Source organism: Malaya genurostris, chromosome 2, assembly GCF_030247185.1.
Source record: "Malaya genurostris strain Urasoe2022 chromosome 2, Malgen_1.1, whole genome shotgun sequence".
Lineage (NCBI taxonomy): Eukaryota > Metazoa > Arthropoda > Insecta > Diptera > Culicidae > Malaya > Malaya genurostris.
In genome coordinates, this window is record NC_080571.1 from 157,218,839 (window position 1) to 157,244,552 (window position 25,714).

General features: G+C 38.9%; 2 protein-coding genes across 5 annotated transcripts in view; one reads left to right on the plus strand and one right to left on the minus strand.

Moving 5' to 3' along the window:
* Nucleotides 1-91: 91 nt before the first annotated feature.
* On the minus strand, nt 92-3,662 carry LOC131428928 (uncharacterized). The gene is made up of 4 exons (XM_058592987.1): nt 1,598-3,662; nt 570-1,378; nt 285-473; nt 92-235 (listed from the first exon to the last, which is right to left on the minus strand). The coding sequence occupies exons 1-4, from the start codon at nt 3,660-3,662 to the stop codon at nt 92-94; spliced, it is 3,207 nt and encodes a 1,068-aa protein (XP_058448970.1).
* A 9,789-nt stretch (nt 3,663-13,451) lies between these two features.
* Nucleotides 13,452-25,714, plus strand: part of LOC131430372 (myosin light chain kinase, smooth muscle-like) — a 1,014,414-nt gene continuing 1,002,151 nt past the window's right edge. For 2 of the 4 annotated variants that reach the window (XM_058595297.1, XM_058595296.1), the window contains exon 1: nt 13,456-14,955. In XM_058595297.1, coding sequence (XP_058451280.1) covers nt 13,674-14,955 — 1,282 coding nt within the window. In that variant the 5' untranslated portion in view covers nt 13,456-13,673. Of the gene's footprint in view, nt 14,956-25,714 lie in introns of all 4 variants that reach the window. The other 2 variants (XM_058595295.1, XM_058595298.1) reach the window with 2 other exon arrangements.

Consider the following 25,714-nt stretch of genomic DNA (forward strand, 5'->3'; position numbering starts at 1 on the left):
TGCCAGTTAGATGTGGGTTGAGAAAGCCAGGGGGGTCCTTGTTTCCATAATTTGCTGCTCAGGAATTCATCGACCGACATTCCACGGGACACTAGATCGGCTGGGTTTTCGCTACCTGCGACATGTTTCCAACAGCAACCGTGGGTAAATTGCTGAATTTCCGAAACTCTGTTTCCGACGAATGTTTGCCATGTGTTTGGCGGTGATTGTAACCATTGGAGAACGATGGATGAATCTGACCAGAAGAATGAGGCGGATACGTTTGTGTCGATGGCTTGTTTCACCTTGGCGTGGAGATGTGCAGCAAGGACAGCAGCGCACAGTTCTAGGCGAGCGATGGTCAGTCGTTTTAAAGGAGCAACTCGAGATTTAGCAGCAAGAAGCTGAATTCCAATGTTTCGGTGTTCATCTTCACAACGAGCGTAAATGCACGCGCCATAAGCCAATTCTGACGCGTCGGCGAATGTGTGTAACTGTATGATAGAGCGTGGGAGAAATGCGTAACGGTTTATTCGATAAGCGGATATTTTTGGTAAGTCGCGTTTGAAACTTTCCCAGTTGAGGCGTACATTTTCAGGAACAGGATCGTCCCACCCTATCGATAGAAGCCACAGTTGCTGCATGAGAATTTTCGCTCGAATTACTACAGGCGCAATCAGTCCAACAGGGTCAAATAACTTGGCTATGGATGATAGTATCAATCGTTTGGTAAGCGTTTTGGCATCGTTTTGTACTTGCGAATCGAATCGTAGAAAATCCCCTTCAGGTTCCCATATAATCCCCAATGCTTTTACTGTCTCACGTGGGCTGAACTCCAGAGTAGACTGCGTACCAATTTGATCGGTTTCTAAACCTTTAAGTACTTCAAGTCGGTTTGAGGTCCATTTTCGTAGAATAAATCCACCTTTTTCTAGCAGCTTGCTTAGTTCTGTGCGTAGCCGGATTGCGCCATCAACGGATTGTTCTCCCCCAATAAAGTCGTCAACGTAGAAGTTTTTACGTAGGGCCTTGCTGCCGAGTGGATATGAACTGCCTTCGTCTTCAGCCAGCTGCTGTAGCGTGCGAGTTGCTAAGAACGATGACGGAGCCAAACCGTAAGTGACGGTAAGTAGATTGAATGATTGTACGGGAGTATCCGAAGAAAAACGCCAAAAGATTCGCTGTAACGGAATGTCGTCCGGATGTACAAGAACTTGACGGTACATTTTCGCTATGTCACCAACTAGAGCGATCGGATAGGTACGGAATCGTAGGATAATGGTAAGTAGCTCATCCTGGATGACAGGACCAACACAGAGGGCGTCGTTTAAAGAGAAACCGGTAGAACTCTTCGCCGAACCGTCGAACACGACACGTACCTTTGTCGTAGTACTCGATTCTTTAGTAACAGGGTGATGTGGTAAGTAAAACGTTTTAGTTCCCGTGTCGTTGCATGGTTTTGTTAGTTTCATATGACCAAGATCGATGTATTCTTGCATAAACTTGTGGTATTCTAGCTTCAATTCAAGATTTCGTTCTAAACGTCACTCTAAATATTCAAAACGTCGTAGTGCGGTAGCTTTTGATTCCCCTAGTAAAATGTCAAAATCAGGTTTACGAGGGAGGCGGACAATATACCGGCCATCATGCTTCCTATCGGTCGTCGATTGGTAAAGCGATTCACAGCTTCTCTCTTCGACGGAATAATTATCCTTGGTGGTAATCTCTTCCATTTTCCAAAATCGTTCCAGACTTTCTTCCAAGGAGACCATCGATACGGCAACGAAACTGACATGATTTGTCGACGTTTCTTGGGTAGGGTTCGCAGAACCTGCAACGATCCATCCGAAAACGCTATCAACCAGTAATGGAAGATTGCCATGTAGTTGTATGCGTGATGCATTTGGAAAAAATGAATGGAAGTGTTTTGCTCCAAGTACTACATCGATTGGTTGACTTTTATTGAACGTGGGATCCGCGAGAAATAGATCCTTCGGTATTCTCCAATTAGCTGTGGATACATTCTGTGAGGGAAGATTGGCGGTCAGCTTATCCATTACTAGAAAATCGACTCCGCACGAAAACTGCTCTTTTCTTGAAGCGACTTGCGCGTAAACGGACTCGCGTATGACCTTCGACATCTGTCCAGCTCCTTGAACGGTAACGTTGACAGGGTGTTTTTTCAAACGTAGAATACGAGCCAAGCGATCGGTGATTAGATTTGGTTGCGATGCGCTGTCAAGTAAAGCTCGTGCAGGGTGATGCTGCCCAAAGGAATCGACGACGTTGATGATGGCGGTTAACAGAAATACGTTTTCACGAGGATGCTGAATAGGAACACTCGCTTCAACGGCCGAAGTATTTTCAGTGGCGGCCACCATGGATTGTTCAGATATAACGTTCGAAGGCGATGCGTTACCCTTGCCTGTGGACTCGACAGTATCGTTGCTGTTCTTGGAGCCGGTGAATTGACCAGTGTGTAGAAGAGTGTGATGACGATGATTACACTTTTTACAGTTGAGTTCGCATGGACATTGGCGAACGAGATGATCCCCTCTAAGACAATTGCGACATAATCGTTTTGAATTTACAAACTGCTGGCGGTCGCTTATAGACATGCTATTGAATTTACTGCATCTTGCCAATGAATGTGTCTGGTTGCACGCTGAACACTTGAAAGAAGTGCTAGTTGTAGAAGCGCAAGATGACAAACGAAATTGTGTCTGCCTTCGAAAATGATTAGTAGACGCTGCGTCGCTGTTGGACGTTGTACTGGTAGATTGATGGTGATTGACCGAAATCGATTCCAGAACTCGAGTTCTCCGTTGAAGAAAATCAATCAAACAAGTAAAATTGGGATTCTCGACAGTCGAAGCGTAGTCCTCCCAAGCCTTCAAAGAATCGTCATGCAAACGCGTGCATAACAAGTGTTCGAGAATGGTACTCCAGGTGTCCGTTGGTTCTCCCAGCTGCTGAAGAATCTTGGTGTGCCGCTCAAAATCGTCCACTAACCCATGAAGTGTTGCTGCAGTCTCTTTCTTCATACGTGGGATGTCAAAAAGTGCCTGCAGGTGTCGCTTCTTGAGTAAATATTCATTAGAATACCGCCCTTCGAGAGTTTGCCAAGCCAGAGAATAGTTAGCGGAACAAATTGCTATAGACTCAATCAACTGAGCAGCTTCCCCTTTAACAGCTGCTCTTAAGTAATGGAATTTCTGAACGGGTGGAACATCCGCATTGTTGTGTATCAAAGCCAAAAACGTATCACGAAATGTTAGCCATTGCTTATAGTCCCCGTCGAACTCAGGAAGCGAAATTGTTGGTAATTTGATGCCAGAGAGAGTGGAAGTAACATGCGGGGGTTGAGGGATATTAGCATTTGTAGGAAGAGGAGGCATTTTAGAAATTAAACCAGCTTTTATTATAAACAAGCGCGGCTCAAACTCCGCCCGAACTGTAGCATGCTCTGCCCTACCTTCTGCCGTCGTAGCACCATCTTCTAACTCCGCCTGTACTTCTTCAAGCGACGTCCACATATTGTTGAAATACTCCAACCTCAGCGGTACCTGTTCTCCATCTCGTCGAGCATCGAAATTTTGCAGAAAAACCTCCGCCCGACCCAGAGATTCCAACATTGTCGTTCTCCGTGACGTAAGCAACTGGACACGTTGTTCTTCGGCCATCGCGGATTACGTAGAACGACCAAGTAAATGTCCACAAGATTTCCGGTTTCCGATGAACTGACTGCCAGAGCGTGGGTCCAGCAATGCAGATCAAATCTCGTACAATCCGATTCCAAAGAATGCGATAATAGAAAAGAAAAGCAAATCTAGAGCGCACCAGAGAGAAAGATATTTCACGTTGGACAGAAACTAACCTTCTGTCTGAAATTATCAGGCCTTGTATAAATTTTCAAGCAACTCCAATAACCGTACAGGCACGCTGTCGACCGGTTGGCGTCAGTAATGGCGAACTCCTTTGTTTCGAAGAACTCCTTCAGCAATGGCGGTTCCGTTGAATTGTTCTAGGATTCCGCAGTGATGGTACGCAATTGACGTTAATTATGGCGTGATCGATTTTCGATTTTGTATCCTGGTCACGGCACCAACTATGTTGTGTCCGGTATAATTATTCGTGAAAAATCGCGCACCTTCACCCTTAACGGACTCTTCAGTAACAAGTAAGAAAGAGGAATTTTTTACAGCAACTTTTATTTTTCTGCGATGTGCTTTCTTCGACGGTCAAACTATAATAAATTTACTCTATTAATTTTCTGCTTCACCCCAGCAGTAAATCACGGTAGTAGTAGTGCGCAACGAACGTGTGAGAAGGAATGTCAATCATGGACGATCAACAAATTAAGCTGGGGTTACAAGGTATACTCTACACTCTAATTTTCTTTAGCGGGTAATTCGGTGGGTAAGTATGGTAATTCTAAACAAATATTTTTAGAGTTTAGGTATATTTACCAAAATTTTTAAGATTGTTAGTGAAATCCAAGTTTCAGTTTTTCTGTGAATTTTGTTCGTAATAAATTTCTAACTAAAATAATGAAAAATTATATGTCATATAATTTATAACTTTTGTTTTGATTTTGTTTGGCAAAATTTTCTGTATTTGTATCAAATTTCTTGAGATTCTTTGAACGGATATATAAGTTTGGCTAGCGATCGGCCGTGGCCGGTGAATTGGATATTGCATGAGGGTCTTCCATATGGCGTTGGCGAATATCCATGTTGGCCGCATCCTTCGGTCCGTATGGGTCCGCGGGAAACACCCCCAGGTTACGAAGGCCCGGCGGGTGTCCCGCATGCTGGTTTTCGACTGAAGCGATCTTCCGTGGACGATGATGGTGATGTTACGGAAGACAATGAAAAAAGTAAATATTGTGGAAACGGGGTAAAAAAGGGGGTTTGGGAACAAAATGTTGCCATCGAGATGGTGAAGAGACAGGGAAGGGGGAACGAAAAAGTTAGTGACAAAAAAAGATCTTGTTAGTTCCAATGAAGATGGTGGACAGGGACGGGGATCGAGAGAATCGGGCGGATGTTAGTGTCGAACCTGTAGGTGGAGTTTAAACTTTCTGAGCGAGGAATATCACATTACACTTGTATATCAATGTGTTTAAGGTACTGGTATATGAGACGCGACATAACACGAATGAAATCGCGACTCACGTTCATCCCCCTGAACCAAGGTTTCGTCGATACCCTAGGGATAATGGAATGTAGCCATCGTCCCAGTTCGCCATTGCTCCATGAAGTTTGAAACTTTCGAGAGTTTTCTGACGAGAGATACTGAAAAATTCATTGAAGCAGATTGGTCTTTCATAAATATCACCTACCAATGAGCCCACTTCAGCCAATGAGTCTGCCTTTTCATTGCCCGGAATGGAACAATGCGAAGGGACCCAGACTAACGATATTAAATAAGACCGTTCAGATGAAGTTCTCAAATGTTCCCGTATTTTACCCAGGAAATAAGGGGGATACTTTCCTGGCTTCATTGTCCGGAGAGCTTCTATTGAGCTTAGATTGTCCGTCACAATGAAGTAATGGTCTTTGGGCAAGGTTTCAATGATCTCGAGGGTGTACTGAATAGCAGCTAATTTTGCGACGTAAACTGAAGCCGGATCATTGAGTTTTAACGAAGCGGTGATGTTTTGATTGAAGATGCCGAAGCCTGTGGACCTGTTGATGTTTGATCCCTCAGTGTAAAACACCTTTTCACAGTTGACTGTTCAAAATTTATTATAAAAAATATTTGGGGCCACTTGAAGGCGCACGTGTATCCAAGTATCCAAGAAATAAGCATGGTTGGAAAAAAAACGAAGAAGGATTAATATTCTGAGTCATGTAATCAAAATACAAGGACTTAAACCGGGTCTGAGAATTGAGCTCGACAAGCCTTTCGAAGTTTTTAATCACCATCGGATTCAAGATGTCGCATCGGATTGGCAATCGATATGAGAGATCCCAGAATCGATTTTTCAATGTTTCGCCGTCAAACCAGTCATTTCCTCGATTCGATACCCTCGTACCTAGAACGGTTGTAGCAGTGCTACTCACGGTGGACCTTATGTTCCTCCAGCCGTCTTCAAGAGTCGCCGCGCCAAGCTGCTCTTCCGTTGGTAGCACTAACTCCAGTTGTTGCGCGTATTCCTCTGCAGTACGAATGCTGCGTAGCTGCTTGAGATTGAGTCCCGGCGTTCCTGTGCGACGAGTATTGTGCACCGTCGATAGTTTTGAGCGCATACAAACCGCGACAAGGTAGTGGTCAGAATCAATGTTGGCACTGCGGTAAGTGCGGTCATTGATGACGTCGGAGAAGAATCGCCCGTCGATGAGAACGTGGTCGATTTGATTTTCCGTATGTTGATCAGGTGATCTCCAGGTGGCTTTGTGGATATCTTTGTGGGGGAAGAAGGTGCTTCGAACTACCATTCCTCGGGAGGCTGCAAAGTTTACGCATCGTTGACCGTTATCGTTTGTTACCGCGTGCAGGCTCTCCAGCCCGATCACGGGCCTGTACATTGCCTCCCGGTCTACCTGGGCATTCATGTCGCCGATGACGTGTTTCATCCCGTCGTGGACAGCTGTCGTAGGTTCATTGCAGCTGCGCGTAGAATGCTTCCTTCTCGTCATCGGGTCTCGTTTCATGTGGGCAGTGCACGTTGATGATGATGTAATTGAAGAAACGGCCCTTGATCTTCAATACGCACATTATATCACTGATTGGCTGCCACCCAATCACGCGCTGGCGCATCTTGCCCAACACTACGAATCCCGTTCCTAGAATGTTGGTTGTGCCACAGCTCTGGTAGAAGGTAGCCGCTCAATGCCCACTTTTCCACACCTTCTGTCCCGTCCAACAAAGTTCCTGAAGTGCTACGACATCGAAGCCGCGGATTTGAAGCTCATCATGCAGCATTCTTGAGTAGGGGTTTTTAAAACCGCCTGCCCCATGCTTAAGAACGTCCTTGCAAGTCAGACTCGGATCGGTGATCACGCCGTCTATCTCGACTTCGCGAGCTGGTACGTATACGCGATACTCCCGCGTGAAATGCTCACATTGAACGATCTCATTAGCCTGTTTTGCACTGGCTAACAAGACCCTAAGCTTGTCCGGGCGTACTTTTTCAATTTTTTGTACAGTATTGTATCGCGAGGTCAGGTCTTCTGAAAGTCTTAGAAGGTTCAATTTTTTACAATTGGCTTTGGTCCGGATGTAAATCGCATACGGCCCGGCCGGGAGTGCAAGCCCATCGGGATAGCTTCTAATGCGAGTTTTATTGCCGTCAGAAGCATCAATTCGATCATCTATGGGAAGGTCAGGCAATTCTATATTGCTTGCCATATCACGGAACTGTGTCCGTACGGTCAAAATCGGGGTGCAAATAAAGTGGCATTAAACAACAGGGAAGATAAAGTTTTACTTAGGTTAAGCTCCAAAACGGTGAACGGCTGCCAATACCCGGTCCGAGGCAATCGGTAAATATTCCTTCCAGTAGAGTGAAAAAAACCTCTTTCAGGAAAAAGCACTTTTTTTCAGTCTCTCACTACACTGGCCAGTGAAACGTTTCTCTTTTTATCCCTATATACATATATTTATCACTGTTTCTAATGTATATGTAAACGATATATACGCAGCGCCCAGCTGGCGCTGGCTAATGGTACCACACGCTGAGCTGCAGACGGCCTTGAGAACGGATTAATTCGAATTATCACTGATGCAGACAATAGAATACGGAATGACCTTGATAACGGAATAAAACAATTCACCACGCGATTGGAGAAAGCCGAATTTACGTCCGATTGATCCGATAGTCACGGCACGAATACTGTAAGTAGTACACTGAGCTAATTTTTCTTTTTCACATTATATGATATTCTAATGATTTTGCACTATTAGCATTTCCAATAATAGTTACAAGATGTGTTCAACATCATGTCAAATATATGAGATAATCTTATGAAACATAAAACTCTTCTTAACATTATTTTTACAGGATTTCCATATAACGAATGAAATTTCCAGTCTGAGTCAAATTTATTGGCGCGTCTTATAACCATTACTAGATATCCGCACAACATACATTGGAACAATTTATGAAACGCATATTATATTCACTTCGAATTTATTTAGATAGGTTCATATATACCATATGACTAGTTAAGTATAATATATATATATATATATATATATATATATATATATATATATATATATATATATATATATATATATATATATATATATATATATATATATATATATATATATATATATATATATATATATATATATATATATATATATATATATATATAACTTTCAATGGAGGTCATACGAATAGTAGATAATTGCAAACTACTACTTTTCTTTGAGGATTCAAGCTATACTAGTATTCCGTTCGGTAAGGGAGCACCTCATGATATTTGCGAAAGAGAAGTGAGATCCCGAGACTGAAAATAAAAAAAATGAATCTTACTAGACAGATAGAGTAATGAAACGTACCGGATATATATTTCATGGTCCGTTAACGCATATCCTTGAACGAAGTTGGATGAGCTGATTTTTCAGCGATTTAAAATTACATTGAGATGCGGAACTTCCGGAAAAAAATGGTCTGCAGAAGTTGACGAATATCGAGGACACAACTATTCCTTCAGCTTCAAGCAGTACGATTCACGACTTTCATCGGATTTCCATATAAATTATATGGGATATTTTTATAACTTTCATTATGATAACGTCCATTTAGATTTGACGTACACATTAAATAAAAATTATAAATTTCTATATAATTTCTATGAATTATATTCGGCATATGATTCATATGACAAATCTAATGAATATAAATAAGATTTTCATTTCAGTGTACTTTTAAATGGTGAACAAATTTCGAATATCGGTTGACTAACAACAAAGTTATGACTTGGTGAAGTTGAAGTTCTCATTATCCTATTCGCGATGCAGGTGCCGCATGAATACAGATAGGGCATATCTCGAGCTTGAAAAAAAACTGGGAACGGGCAGAATTAGATTTTCGTTAGTTTTTTCTAAGTGATCGTCAATAATGACATACTTAAAATAATCTACAAACTTCACAAAATTTGAGGGTGTAAAATTTATAGGAATTGGTCAAGTAACAACTGAGCTATGATAGCTCAAAGTTACCGTTCCAACTTTTTTTGAAGCTTGGTGCTCCGCGTAACTTTTTAGTCTTGATATTAGGAGTGTTAAGCATCATTAAATTTTGAAAATCTGCTTTTCCAGTGTAGGATTCATATAGACGAATGTCACACTAAATTGAATTCGGAAAAAGTCACTTTGTTTACTAACTAGACTGTTATATTTAAAAGGGCTAGACTTTCGTAAAATATTTTCGCAAATAATCAGGATAGCACGATAACAAAACGTGTTTTATCAGCCTAGCAGTGAGATGATACTTTTTATTATCGATCCACATGCTTTCTGAATCAATATTCGTTCGAAACATTCGAAAATTGTGATTTCAATGAATGGTAATGGATTACAGTATTCAAATAAATATGACGAAAAGTTCTCGATATTTTTCTCTGTTTATCAAAATTAGAGATGGGCAATTTGTTCGCGAACGGTTCAAAAGAACTAGTTTTTGTTTTCTGAGCTTGCTCAACCTTTTTTCAAGAACGGTACTAATAAGAAAGTTTCGTCGCGGAACATCAGTTCTACTTCGAGATACCTATTTTCCTCGCTTAAGCTTACAAAAGTAAGTTCTCGATTAGTCTTTGAACAAACAAACCAACTATGCATATAACGAACGTGCGGCTCTGGAGAACTAGTTCTTCCAACAGAACTCTGCATCACTGAACGGTTCATTGAAATGAACTGTTTTGCCCATCTCTAATCAAATTATTGTTACATAAACCAATTTAGTAATATATTAGAGTAATCTGATTTTGAGGATCTATGGTAGTTATAATTAAAGGCAATTACAATGAATTTAGTTATAAAATGTATATAAACAAACAAAAAACTGTGCTGCAGAGTACTGTATTCAATCCTTCAAAGTCTCAGAAACGATTGGGTTGGAAATTCTGTCTAATTTTTATTCCAAGTGTCATTTCATCGTCCAAAATCTCTACTATTAGGATATGGCGACAAAACCTACCACACAGAAATATCGATATCACCTATATTTTTGTGTGGGAGGTATTATATATTGTAATTTTCACTGTCGGCTAGAAAAGATTGCGACGCGAGAAGATAGATGCAAAGATAGCAAAACTGTCATTCGACTCAACCTCTTCGAGACCACAAGCCAGAAAAAAATATTTTTTGAATTAACCTAACCATGACAAATTTCTATTGGAAGAATAATTATTAAGTAAACTTCAATCACAATGAATTCATTTTGATAATGCGCATGAGAACTGCCATCAACTACAACTTGCACGGATTTTTAATTGTGTGCTATATATTTGACATAATGGTTATTTTGTGCTTAGTATTTTCATTCATATTTTGTATTATTCGACGCCTTGGTCTTGACACCCTCGTGCTTTATTGGAAACATTGTCGGTTTTGACTATAAAAATATACTATTACAAAAAATCGTAAATAGTCCACTCTAAAAAGTTGGTTATCTTGAAAGATATACATTTGTTGATACTTTCAATGAACAATGAAATAACACTTGTCTCTCAGGAATATTACCAGTAGAAACTGCAATGACTAATCCACCAGCCGATTAATTTTTCTTGTGGCTCTAATGCTATTTAATTTCAATACAACAGACAGCGAAGGGGTTAAAATAACTGTCCAATATTCTGGCAGAGATGACAGGTGAAATTTTGGACGTCCGTGTACTAGAAATGCTTCTATGCGAGCTCAAAGTTTGAAAGTATGACGAGAAAAACCAAACAAAAACCCTACAGTAATAGCAAAAGTCATTAAATTTGACGATTGATTATAAAAATTTCGAAAATCTGCAAAAAAGTCTGCTTAATTGCAAAGCCTGCTAACAAACGAAATTGAAAATTTAAATACCAATCTGAATACCTGGCATCTGTGGTTCTGACGCTCATTATTTCGCTATTCTGCGACGATTCCGTCGCATTCTATGTCCAGCTGAAAACCACTATAACTCGAAAAATAATCATCGGATCTAAAAACAAAAACAAAAACAATAGTGTCAATACTTCCAGGGAGAATTTTAATTTATAACTAGTTTGGTCAAAATCGATCCAGCCATCTGTGAGAAACACGGCACGTGTCGGTTTAGCCATCTCCGAGAAAAGCAAGTGGCATTATTTTCACTTTTGTTAAGCATATCACCCTGAAATTCTGGAACCGGAAATCGGATCCAAATGAAATTCTGGAAATTTATACAGGATCTTAGGACCTTTCATTTAAATCTGAGTTTGTAAAAATCGTGTTAACACCGCTAGCAACACTGGCGATAGAATCGCTAAACGCAGCATTGAGGTAACAAAGTTGATGCGCTAATAGTACCCCGACTGCCATCTATCAGCTTCGTTGATAGGTAGATAAAAATAAAAACAAGAATAAACAGTAAAGTGAGCTTGTGTCAATTATATTGCTAAGTGACGGTAGAAAAATTGAATAGCTTTTTGAAGTTATTTGAATTCTTGATAAATAGATCACAAGGTGATATCTGAAAGTAAAAAGGAAATAATTATTAGTGGAATTACGTCCCGTTGTATTTAAATTCACTTCCCTACTTACCTGCAGCTACACCTGGAAGGAAAAGGGATAAAAAATAGAAATAGGGTAGGAAGAAAACATAGGAAAAGAAAATAGAATACTTACCGTGTGAGTTGTGCCAGACTGTATATTTGTGTGCTTTGCCGAAAGTTTTAGAAATAATTATTAGTGGAATTACGTCCCGTTGTATTTAAATTCACTTCCCTACTTACCTGCAGCTACACCTGGAAGGAAAAGAGATAAAAAATAGAAATAGGGTAGGAAGAAAACATAGGAAAAGAAAATAGAATACTTACCGTGTGAGTTGTGCCAGACTGTATATTTGTGTGCTTTGCCGAAAGTTTAGTTTAGAAATGTAGCGAATTATAATTGAAGCATGAAAGCGAAAATAGGATCGAGTGAAGGCAACGGTGGAAGGAAGAGTAACCTAGGGTTAAACCTCTAATTGTAAGTCAAATGAATTGTATATAGAAATCCTTTATTACTCAAAACAAATATATTTTAGTTTGAGCTGCTGAATACAAAAATAACAACTGCTACAGAAACGGTTTTATTTAATTCCCTTCAAAACAAATCGGTTTAGTCACTTCCGAGAAAAGCGAGGGACATTATCTTTTTTATTTAGTGCATTATTTAACAAATGAAAAATCCAAAATCCTAATGAAATTCTGGAACTTTGTATGAGACAATAAGATCTTTCATTTGAATCTAAGTTAGTCGGTTCATCTATCTCCGAGAAAAGTAAGTGACATTATTTTCACATATTTGATGCATAGCACCCTGTAATTCAAGAACCGGAAGTCAGATCGAACTGAAATTCCGGAACTCAGTTTGAACCATGAGTTCATTCATTTAAATTGAGTAAGTGAAAATCGGTTCAGCCATTTTCGAGAAATGTGAGTGATATTGTTTTCTCATATTCGGTGCATATTACATATCCCTGTAACTCCGTAACCAGGAGTAGGATCTGAACGAAATTTTGGAACTTAGGAAGGAACTATGAGGCCTTTCATTTGAATTTAAGTTTGTGAATATCGGTTTAGCCATCTCCGAGAAAAGTGAGTGATAATATTTGTCACACACGCAGAGTTGAGTCGAATGGTATATGACATTTTGTTCCAAAGTCGGTTTTTACAGTGATTGTATAGCCTTTCTATATAAGAATGGTAATAAAGGTGAAAAATTGATCCAGAAAGTTTGCAAAAATTACAAAAAAAATGTCAATATTTATTGCAATCTAATTTTGTCCTAACATGTTTCCTGTAATGTTGCCTGCCAACCATACATCATACCATACATTGTAAGATGAGCATTAAAATGCTCAATGAGTTTTTCTAACAAAAACTTTTTCTTATCCAGCACTGATTCTTTTTGCAAACATCGAGCAATAGGGTATTCTGTTCGATTTTCTCACATATTTCGTTTAATTCTGATATTGTATGATCATGACTTTCTGTTTAGTTGAATTTTCGATAAAGGGATCTTGGATAACAAATTCAGTTTGCACAAACCCATCTTGCAATGTATGAACGATTAATTGGTAACATAATCACCTATCTTGGGACAGAATCAAAACGAAAATCTCTCAAATATCTATATTATGCATTTAATGATGACCGCTTATCACATTGACCAACAGAGCTAAGGGCTAGTCTTTTCTATGCACTATTGGATGCTTGCCATCGATCTTTATTTTGGAACTCGTGTCTATTTAAAATGATAGAATGCTAAATTTAGTCTTTAGCCAATGCAACATGTTTTTGGTTCGCTCACTTGTTTGCAATGATTGATTGTTAACACTTAAAAAAAAGTCTAATGTTGCTCAAACAATTTTTGCACCAATTATACATTGATTAAAAAAATTTACAATCACAAATTCTAGCTTGTTGTCAAGGATTTAGTGACATTTTGATAAATTGAAAACCGTGGTTTTAAAAGTGACTGTTTAATGAAAAGTTGTTTCTCAAATAGTGATTTGTAAAATGGCTAGCAAAAAGGAGAGAAGATCGCGTCGATCTACAAAAGAAAACTCTGCTCAAATTGTCTCAATAGAATTAACCGCTGTCCCTCAAAACGAAGATTATTTGAAGGTACCAGGACGAGGAGACTCTCCTCGTGATTTTAGGAGTCTACATAGAGAAAAATCGCCGTTTGAAATCGGGACAAAACCTGATGTACAAGTTGCGTCACAAAAAGCCATAATCGACAAAGCACTTATTATGGATATATCAGGAGGAGTTACGGATGTAGATGAATATATTTCACTGTTTTTCACTGACTCATGTAGCTTGGATCCAGCTAGTTGTGGTGATATATCAACAGTAAAAATTGAAGTTGTTGAAGAAGAACTAGTTATTCCAGTGGCACCGAAACCCACTCAGGAACAAAACAGAGTTACTACTGACCTTGCGATTGAAGAATCACCCAGCCTAGCTCCAGAAGAAGATTTCAAAGGTAAGTCAACGAAGGCTGATTTTGCAGTAGTATCATTGGAACCAGAGCCGTCCCTGCAATCATCTCAAGAAATGTTCAAAGATGATCTAGAAAAGAACAGAGAATTCACTGGAGACGGTGAAAAGGAAGATGAAGGAGAAGATGACGAAGAAGAAGAAGAAGAAGAAGAAGAAGAAGAAGAAGAAGAAGTTGCTCTACCTCGCGAACCATCACCCCCACCTTCACTTCTTGAGAACCGAACACCCGAACTAGAGCCGATAAAGCCTGAACCCGAGCCTGAATATGATTCAGACGTTGAGTTGATTCCACCAAAAGAAGACTTTGATCCGTCAGTGTGGAAAAGTGTTGATAACTTGGAACAGCAGGTGGAAGACGAAGATTCTACTAGAAAATTTTTACTAAACGAGCCATCCCAACGTGAGTCACTATCCACAATGACCGAGAGAGAAAGAGATTTAGAATGGCAACGCCAACGGCAATTGATGAGACCTCCTCTGATAATTTCCCATTTAAAATCGAGAGCAGCTCCCAAAGGATCCACAGTTAAGTTAAACTGCACAGTTTCGGGACCTGGTGTGAGTGTTCGATGGTACAAAAACGGTGATCCTATAGAAAGCAATCCAAAGTTCTCTTTCAAAAGCAGTGAAGGACTACTAAGCTTAGAAATAAAAGATGTTGATTTTTCGGATGTTGGTGAATACAGTTGTTCTATTAGAAACAAAAACGGAGAAACATCAACCTCAACGTCTTTAAAAGTGTATGAAAGTTTTGAATCAAAACCCGACCCTCCCACATTTATTTCAATCAAAGGTAATACTGTTTTATTAATTTTAAATGCTTAATTTAACCGTGATTCTAGTTACTAAGAAATTAAATGGAATAGTTCTGTCATTAGAATATTGGTAGATTTTTTGGGAAAGTGTACGTGTAAGTGACATTAAGTCTTTTGGCATAATAGTCATTGGGCTTAATGGTCATTTGACATAATAGTCATTTGTCATAATAATTATTGGACTCCTAATATTTTTTTCTAATGTGAAAATTTGATTGTGTTTCGATTGAGTGATGTTTTGCAAGGAAAACTCGAACGAAATATGTCAATTTTATGTTCGATCCAAACATTTCGATGAAGTTAGGTGAAATAGTATTATTATTTTTGTTAAATTCTACTATCATTCATTTTCATTTTATGCTCACTCAGTGATAGCACAATTTTCCGATTTTCCGATCGTCATAGATAATTCAGGTCGAGATGGCCGAAGGCCGCGAGGACGCAAGCCACACGGTGTCGGATACGCCGGCAGTGCGGGAGGGGCTGCAGAAGTCACCTCTATTTAGTTGCGAGCGTTTGCCTGGAATACCCAAAGCTAGGGGTTATCCCCTAAGTGAAGTCCGAACGAGCGGCAGCGAGACCAGCATCAGACCTTTCAAAATCTTAGTATATTAGAATAAACTTTTATTAAGCAGCATGTTGATCTGTTATTCCAAACGACCATCGCAGTACCAAAGATTTATAAGTTTTATACCAATTGACTGTTATTACAGATGACTATTATGACAATTGCTAAATAGCCGTTATGCCAAATGACTTTATGACAAACGGCGTTTTACTTAAAGGTGTTATGCCAAACGGGTAGCACCGTTTTTCTTTGACTCTTAACCACTTCAAAAAGTGAATTAGCTTCACCTGTTTTATTTTGTTCCACCTGTTTTATTTTGCCTCTCTGCCAACTGTTTCATTTATCGCTAACATCTGCTCTGATACGTAAAAATGTTCATAAAGGTTTCCAATTCATAAAAAAAGTGACAAGAATGATAATAACAACTATCGAGAAATTACGTCGCTTAGTACTATATCAAAGCGACTCGAAATGGAAATACTGTAATCCATAATCAACCATTCCAAGTTTTACATTGCAGAAACTCAACATGGATTTATGCCGAAACAATCTCTTGTGTTTTACGACATTTGTGACGGATAATATGTCCTGCGGTTTAGGAACCGACATTATTTACACGGACCTCTTCCGCTGCTACATTGACTCTATGAGTTAGACGACTCTACTGATGAGATGACTATTGCTACAATATCCCTACTTTGCTGGTTTTAAATAAACGATATTCAATTCAATTCAAATCTACTATGCAATCACTGTAAATACCGAATAACGTATGATATTAATATACTATATATTAATGTGCCGAATTACGTATATTAAAAGATCATTATTCCATAAATTGAATTTTGATTTCAAAAATTTACAATTTAAAGAAGAGCGAGCTCTTTAGAAGTGAATCGATTTAATTTAAAAGATTAGTTAGTTGTAGCACAACAATTATTTTGGCCATCCAGGTCCTCGATTTCTGGATGCACTGAAAATAATGGTCAAAAGACTTTGGAATTGAACTTCGCGACGTCGTATGACTACAAATCTCGAAACATTTTTTTTTCAACTGAACGCAAAATTCATTTTTTCACGGTTATGGTCGCGCATTTTTGTAAAAGGCAACATAGGATGGAAGGAATAATTCTTCCATTGAAACTTAACTTTGTACTTTTCTGTCGCCATTTGAAATTTGTTCAATTTCAAAGGATTCTTTAAGTTGTTGATTTTCAAATTATTATTTTTGGAGTTTCAAAAGATTTTTGTCTTGCAAGTTTTTTTAAAGCGAACAGCAAAACGATAACACAACGTGATATCAGTTGAAAATTTGATGAGTCGATATCATATTAGGGGTTACACCACTGTAGAAAAAAAGAGAAGGACTTGTTTGGGGAATTATTTTGGGATCAAAAAAATGGAGTAATCAGAATTTTGTATAAAGCACTTTTTAATATGTATATTTAAGTACAAAAAAAGTACGGGTGTGTAATGTCAGAGACATAACTGGATGTCGTGAATACGAATAAAACTGACACACTTTCTTTATACTTCCGAATTCGAATTGGTAGTTGATCGATTGTGTGAATTGTGCAACTTTCCCCTTTTTCACTACTAGAATTTCAAACGATGCGCCTAGACTAAATTACAGATTAGTTACATTAATCATTCTGAAACATTCTTAAATATAATGAAATAACTAGATAGTTTTTTATAATAAAAATGGGCCGTACAGAGTACAGTAAAGCAAAATTTCGCATAATTCTTTGAGAGTTTTATTATGGTTCTAAAAAGAACCGAATAGAATTCTAGAATAAGGAATTGGACCTGAGTTCTAAAATTAAATTTAGAACCAAGAACAGAAGTTCTGCTTTCATTGACAACTGCTCCACCTGACGATTGAAGTCCAAATGAGAGCACGACCTGAGCGTTTGAGGTTTGGCACCACGCTAAAGTCTGCTCTCATTATTGATGACCGCTGCTTCCGACGATTGAAGTCCAAATGAAAGCACGACCTAAGCGTTTGAGGCTTTATACCACGCAAAAAGTCTGCTTTCATTGCCAACTGCTCCACCTGACGACTGAAGTCCAAATGAGAGTTGCGACCTGAGCGTTTGAGGTTTGGCACCACGCAGAAGGTGCACTCTCCGAAGCTGCTGGTCCCACTACGTCTGCTTGCATCCAACGCACAAGAAGAAATGGTCGAATTTCGCATTTTTTTTTATGCATAAATATCTGTTTATTAATCTTATTTTTGTGTATTACATCAACATTTTACAGTACAAGTGTTTTGACCCTTTGGCCTTTCATCTTTGTTGTTCATACGATTCGTTATTAATAATAGGTGTTTTAGTTACTCTTGTTTTTCATACTAATGTTTAATCATAATATTTATTTTAATTATTAATAAAATATCTACCTACTTATAACTATCCCTAACCTAATACGTACAAATTTTGAATTATTTGTATTTCAGAGATTGAGCACCTCTCTTCAAATTTCGTGCAGTATTGTTCGAATTTTTGTTCTAGTATATCCAGGGAAGCCATCTCATGTACTTCACTAGTCCTTGTCCAAGGGGGTAGATTTAGAATCATCTTTAAGATCTTACTTTGAATGCGCTGAAGCCTAAGTTTGTGTGTTCGTGCACAGCCCCGCCAAACAGGGACTGCGTATTCAATTGCGGGGTAGATGATTTGTTTATAGACAGCCATCTGATTCTTCAGGCAAAGTTTAGATGTTCTACAAATCAGCGGATACAGAGACCTAATGAGTATGCTGCATTTTTGAACGATTTTGTCAACATGTGACCTGAATATCAGATGTCTGTCAAAGGTGAGTCCTAGATAGATAACTTCATCGGACCATTGAATGACCTTATCACCGAATCGTATTCTGCATTCGTCTGATGGAACAAGTTTTGGAGATCTTGAATGTGGAAACAAGATGACCTGAGTTTTTGCTGCATTGATCACAATTTTCTAGCTTGTAAAATATTCAGTTAGAGCGTCCAGACCTGTCTGTAGTTTATTCTTCAGAGCATTAATGACACGACCTTTGTAAAGAATGGCAGTATCATCAGCAAATTGTGACAGAATACCACCACCCGGAAGAGGTGGGATGTCTGATGTAAAAATGTTGTATAGGATGGGACCTAGGATACTTCCTTGGGGTACACCAGCAGGAATAGTATATCTTTCTGAAAGTGCATTATTCAGAGAAACCTGGAATGCTCTATCTGCAAGATAATTTTTGATAATTTTAATAAGATACATGGGAAAATTATACCTATGCAATTTAAACACCAGGCCATCGTGCCACACATTATCGAATGCCTTTTCAATATCCAATATTGCCATGGCAGTCGTTTTGGACACTGATTTGTTTTGCTGGATGACGTTGTTAACCCTTGTGAGTTGGTGGATGGTGGATCTTCCTTTCCGGAACCCAAACTGTTCTTCCAGAAATATATCCTGTTCATCTGCGAAAGCAAGAATTCGCCTTTGTATTGACTTTTCAAACAGCTTGGATAGGGCAGAGAGTAAGCTGATGGGCCGATAGCTCTTGGAAAAGGAAGGATCTTTCCCCGGTTTCAAAACTGGGATAACTTTAGCTAACTTCCACATTGAAGGGAAGTAACCAAGCTCCCAGCACCTGTTAAAAATTTTAGCTAAGAAGACAAATGAGCGAATACTCAAATGTTTCAGCTCAATGTTGAATGTGTTGTCGAAACCGGGGGCCTTCATATTTTTGGATTTTTTCACAAAAGCCATCAGCTCATTCGCAGTGACTCTACTTTCCTCAGGAACCAAGCTGTCTGATTGGTCAACCTCAGCTACGCTATCAGTAACTGCTCTTTCATATGGACTAACAATGTTAAGTCCTAAATTGTGAGAACACACAAACTGCTGGCCTAGCGCATTTGCCTTCTCTACTGGTGTGATTAAAGGTATTCCTTCAGCTGCGTCCTGGGGTGACATCAGAGGAGGAATAGGCTTCGGTTTTTTCTTAAGCACCTTCGTTAAGGACCAGAAGGGCTTTGAATGTGGGAGAATTTCTCGAAGCTTTTGCTGGAAGTTCCTGTTGTGAAGCTCAGATATCCTTTCCTGGATTATCCTAGTTAAGTTGTTATAAGTAGTCTTCCTATCTAGAATGCCAGTTCGTTGATACTGCCTCCGGTAGATATTCCGAAGTCGGATGAGTTTCTTGGTGACACTGTCGATTTGAAGAGAGGAACTCGGCATATGTTGTACTGGAACCGTCCTATCACGAGCGACTGTGATTGAATGCTGGAAGGAAGATAGGGCTGCATCGATTTCCATCGGGGAATCAAGTGGCAAATCGATATTAATAAGTTGGTCGGCGATATGTTGAAATTGGACCCAATCGGTGCGATAATAGTTCCTCCGAGGTTGAATAGGCACTGTTTCTGGAGAAGATCCCAACGTCAATATTACTGGAAAGTGGTCGGAAGAGAGCTCGTTGAAAACAACCGGAGAGCTGTCTATGGCTATGTTGCTGATGAATATATCCAAAATGGAATGAACTCCCGATCTGGAAAGTCGCGTTGGTTGATCCGGAGCGAAGATGTTGTATTGTCCAGATTCGTAATCTTCGGCAAGTACGAATCCGTTTCGATTCTGTCTTCTGTTTCCCCACAGCTCATGCCGTGCGTTCAGGTCCCCAGCAATGATGAATTTGTTCTGTCGTCGAGTGAGCATAGCCAGATCTCGCTTAAATGATGCACACGTACCATCTCGAAGATTGGTTTGTTTGGGGCAGTACGCTGCAATGATGATGATGGGTCCCATCGTCGTTGTAATCTCAATTCCGATGGCTTCTATGAGTTGCAATTTAAAGGCTGACAGAAGCCTGTGCTGAATGGATCGTTTAACGGCAATGGCAACTCCCCCTCCTCTGGTAGTTGTCCTGTCGAGCCTGTGAATCCTGTAATTGGAAATAAAAATAGAAATTTCAGGTTTAAGATGAGTTTCAGTTAAAATAGCAATATCGGCATTCTTCTCTTGAAGAAAGTCGGACAATTCAGCAGTTTTGCTCCTGAGTGAGCAAGCATTCCAATTTACTATAACCAACTCATTATATTGCATATTCGATGATGAATTTGCCTAAGGCGTTGATTTGATCTAACCGCGTTCTGCAGTTTCGTAGTTTTGTTGTCATTGTTTCAAAAATGACGATCAGTTGTTCAGCAGAGAATAAATCACCAGAGTCATCCTTTGCTTGTGGTTGATTATTGCCCCATCCAGGAGGGATTCTTGAGGAAGATTCTTTTTGAGATCCAGCGGCTGAAGTCTTTGGATTGCTGCGAGGAAGTGGCGGCAAATTCGGAATATCCCTCTTCGGTGGGAGCCGTGGGAAATTAATTTCATCCTTCTGTGGAACATTCTTGCGCGTTGATTGTTTACGGGAAGCCTGTTGTCGAATTTTTGTGAACTCAGCACGTTTGGGACACGATTTGCTAGTAGATGGATGGTCGCCATCACAGTTCACACATTTTACAGCGATGTCATCTAGTAGGCAATCGTTGGTATTGTGTGGTTCGGCACATTTCCCGCACCGACTTTTCATGTGGCAACTCCTCGCTCCATGGCCGTAGTTCAAACAGTTCGTGCACTGTGTGACATCCCGATGTACCGGTTTATACTTTTGCCATTCGATGATTATGTGAAATAACGATTTAATCATTTTCAGTTGACTCATGGTGATGGAGCCCTTCTCCAGATGAATCAGGTACAGTTGATCTCTGAACTTTTTGTCCGTATTATGTCGCTTCATTTTAAATACCATCAAAGGCTTTAGTCCAGCCTCCGACAGTGCCTGCTTTAGTTCGGCTTCCATCATGTCGGGTAGTCCCCGAAGTACAACCTTCATAGGTTTGTTGGCGGCAATATCGTGTGTGAAGTATTCCGCTTTTGTCTGCTTCAGATAGCATTCCACTCCTTTGTAGTGGTTCAAAGCCGGAACAGTTATTTTGTAGCCTTCAGTACATAAACGGATTGTTGCCTGTAGTCCTTTGCTGATCAGTGTGTTGAAATCCGAGCGTAGAGTTGGTGGGAAGCCCTTCAGGTAGAAAGGCGGCATTTTTTCCTGCTTCTGCAGTTCCTCTTCGACATCTACTGGCAGATCAGCATATTGGTTTTTACTCAGCAAACGGTCGTTTACCTGTACATCACTTGGCTTCAGAGGCTTAGCATCCTTTGGATCCTTCTCGGATCTATGGCGGTTTTTACCCATAGCTTGGGTAGGTAGACAACTGCGAATAAAAAATAAAACAAAATCGAAATTAGTCGTAGTAGGTTATTCGTCTATCCACATCGAGTGTTAGATGACGAATGATCGAATTTCGACCACTGTTCCCCTTTTATACGCAGTCAGTTGAAGATATGTGCCTGACTACCTCAAAATCGTCGTCCTTGCGCGAAAAAGCCAAGCAAAAGTAAAGAGTTTTCCGCGTTGTTTTCAAAATTTGAGAAAACTTAATATTTGAGTTGTTTGTGGTTATCTCACACTGTTCGAAATATTATCCTAAATTCCTGATCATATTTTTGATGAAATGGTGAAAGAATTATGTTGCTGCCTTTAATACAAGTCGAGATATTCACGATTAAGTTCTGCCCATTCTTCCATATGGCTAATTTTGAAAAGGCACCCCATAGTAAAGTAAGTCGTATTCACGACAAAATGATCAGTTTTAAAAATTATAAAACAAAATGGCGGCTTGGTGGTCATGGTGCTAACGTCAGCACCTTTGGTAACCAAATTAACAACAACCGGGTCATGTGCTAGTCCGAGATTGGCTCGTACCATGGCATAAATCTCGTTATTCGTGACATCAGGTCGAATACGGGACAAATAAAGCCAAAACTTATCAGTCGATTGTTCGCACACTGGAACATGAACGACGTTATCGCCTATAAGTTTAGATCCTGATTGGCATTCGGAAGCTTTTTGTTCGATATCAAGTCCACGAGGTCTTTTAGCCGGACGACGATGGTCCAAGGATGGCCAGCGCCGATTGAATGAATTGGGTGTCCGTGGAGTCGGTTTAGATAACGCTTTTATCCCACTCTGTAAGCCGTTTATTGCCTTCGTGAGTGATACCAATGGCGACTTCACGTCTGCAGCTTTCGTGATAGAGCGGAGATCCGAATTCTCGAACAAACTAGCGCAAGCATCACACATCCAGAAAAGATTTTTTGATGCGATGTAAAATACCACAAAAGAGCACGTGAGACTTCCGAGCATGCCATGTGAAACGAGCATCCACAGTATCCACGGCAAACTACTGAATCAATACCGGTAATGACTTGACTGCATTTAGCACATTTTTTCTCCATGTTCATCCCCGGAAGCGCCTTTGATTAGGCTATACACCAAGCAGATGACTAAGTATGCGAAGAACTCGATCAAGACGATAGCTTATTGTTTAAACCACAAAGCGACAGTAGCGTAAATCACTAGCCAATATGCAATTGATGGCCAAGAATAACACCTCACACATATTCAAACAGCATGTAGTCAATCACCAGTTGAAATATGAACTATATAATGATGCGGAAAACAGTTTAAATTGCAAAAATAACGGACTTTTAAAAAAGACAACAAACTTAATTGAACAGTGTTCCCATTTCCCCATTTTAATTAATTGATTTTCTGTAAAATGGCAGCCTTTTGAAAATCAAACTGCATTTTTTCATCACAAAATTGTTCATAAAAAAAATTCACAATGTTAAAAAACCCCTACGTACCCTTGTGGAGATAACTATCGAGAATACTCTGTAAAATTTTTAAATGAGTTGGTCAAGATTTACTTTACTTATGTTTCCGGCCGTCAAAAATTCAACACTTTCTCGGAAATGCCGCCAAGCCGCCATTTTGTTTTACAATTTTTAAAACTGATCATTTTTTTGTACTTAAGTATACATATTAAAAATGCTTTATACAAAATTCGGAATACTCCAATTTTTGGATCCCAAAATAATTCCCCAAAAAAGTCCTTCTCTTTTTTTCTACAGTAGTGTAACCCCTTAAGATTTAAATTTGATGTTGCTAATTGGGAACACTGTTAAATTTGTTCTCATTTTTATGTTAGACTTTACTCGGATAAGTTGTACAGGATAAGGTTCTAGCAGACTATATTGGTATCTTTCAGATCTCAAAAAGCACCGATTAGGGCATATTCAGGAGTGTTCTAGTTCTAAATGCATAATTTATGTCAGTTTTAAAATTTAAATCTAGAAATTATAACAAAATAAACTGGCAGCCCCAGCAGCGTTTTATCTGTGTTTCAAATATAGAAAAAATAGAACGGCAATGTATACCAGTTTTAAATTTGACAGTAGAACTGGTCGAATAAATAAAACTAAAACGGATTGCTGGAGATACGTTTGTTTCAGTTTCATTTACATTATAGACCACCCATATGAATGTTGCAGCTGCTGAATTTGCTCTTAGCAATCAAGATAAATCAATCTGTATCCAAAAAGGTGGGTGGGTAATGTCACACATGTAACTGAGGGACATTAATGCAAATAAAACTGAAATGCGTTTTTGTCAGTTCCGAATTTAAATAATCGTTCGTATTAACATAGTTGGCTACGTTAATTTGGAGCTTTTACTGGAATTGTAGCGGTGTATCTATATCAAAGATCGACTTATTGACGACAAACTTATTATACCATAAAATTGAATAGTACGGGACAAATGAGAGTAGAAACATATACAACAGGCAAAGTTATAGTAGTTTTTTTTTGTAGACTTACATACTCAGTAGAGGAAAACTTTGCTTCATCTTTTAAGAATATTTTATTGATTTGAAAAAGAACAAATTTGCTGAATTCACCCAATGTTTACAAGTTTTGAGTAATTTTTACCATTATTTATTTATCTATTCCACCACCACAGTCCTGGTCCAGGATAAGGAAACTGTAACTGAATTCAAAAACTAAATACGAGACTTGGAACAGGCTCAGAACTATTATAAATATGAAACTGAAATACTGAAAATAGAATTATGAAACTGAACTCATTTTCAGAACCCAGAAGTTGTAGAAGTGGATTCTGAATTTGTATTCCGAAGCTGAATAATGGAACTGAATTCAGATCCAAAATACATGTTCCGAGTATAGTTCCAGCATATAAGTTCTGAATCCTGGTAATGAATTTTGAAACTGACTTTAAAAATTAAATTCTGCAACCGAATTCAAGAATATAATAATGAAACTGAATTCAGAAATTTAATTCTGATTCAAAATTTAGGTTTGGAATTCAGACCAAACATTTGGTTTCAGAATCTAGATCTAGAATTAATTCATTATTCCGAATATTAATTAATGAATTAAACTCAGTTCCATAATCAAGTCAAGATTCTAGTTACAGAATCCAGAACTAGGATTAAGATCCAGAGTTATAGTTTCAATTCCTGAACCTGTACTCTCTATCTTAATTTTAAATCTGAAATAGAGTTCAGAGTTCAGGTTCTAAATTCAGTTCCGAAATTCAGTGTTAGGATTTTGGTACAGAATCCAATCCAAAATACAGTTCCCGAATCCAAATCCAGTATTCGGAAGCTAAATGCGATTATCAATAATCTTATGTTTCTACTGCAAGATGAGACGAAAAGGCTCACCACGCACGACGACCGAGAAGCGAATGCGAGCGCGACCTAAATGTTGAAGGCTGTATACCATGCAGAAGACCTGTTGTTGCTGCTGTTGGTGGAAGGTTCATACCATGACGTACAGTTCTGTATAAAGCACACACTCAAAATAATAATCATGTTATAGTTACGTGAAAAGTTATGTGAATATTTTCCACCCTACTTTCCACGTAGATTTTAATGGACTGACATTTAAAAGCTGTTTAATGCATAATCCAGTAAAAGTTACGTGTTTCATAGGTAAAATGTAATGTACTGCTCATATCACATTTACCTATCAGTTCATATCAAATTTAGATACCAGAGAATTATTATTTTATATATTGGTTAAACTCAAAAGGGAGATTTCAGATTCTTATATAAATCTAGGAAAAGAAAAATAAAACATTTATTTCAGAAAATTAGCATAGAATTTTAATGGTTGAAAATAAAAAGCAACTAATAACGTGGGATCTCGAATCGGCAAGCCTTCAGAAATCATATTGTCACTGCCATCCAACCGAAGCCG

Excerpts from the sequence above, each read along its gene's own strand:
- LOC131428928 (XM_058592987.1), bottom strand. The coding sequence starts at position 3,662 with ATGGCCGAAGAACAACGTGTCCAGTTGCTTACGTCACGGAGAACGACA. Across the intron at positions 1,379-1,597 it reads GTATATTGTCCGCCTCCCTC|AATCGAGTACTACGACAAAG; the intron begins GTAAACCTGATT and ends CTGTTACTAAAG. Across the intron at positions 474-569 it reads ACGATCCTGTTCCTGAAAAT|TTACACACATTCGCCGACGC; the intron begins GTACGCCTCAAC and ends TCTATCATACAG.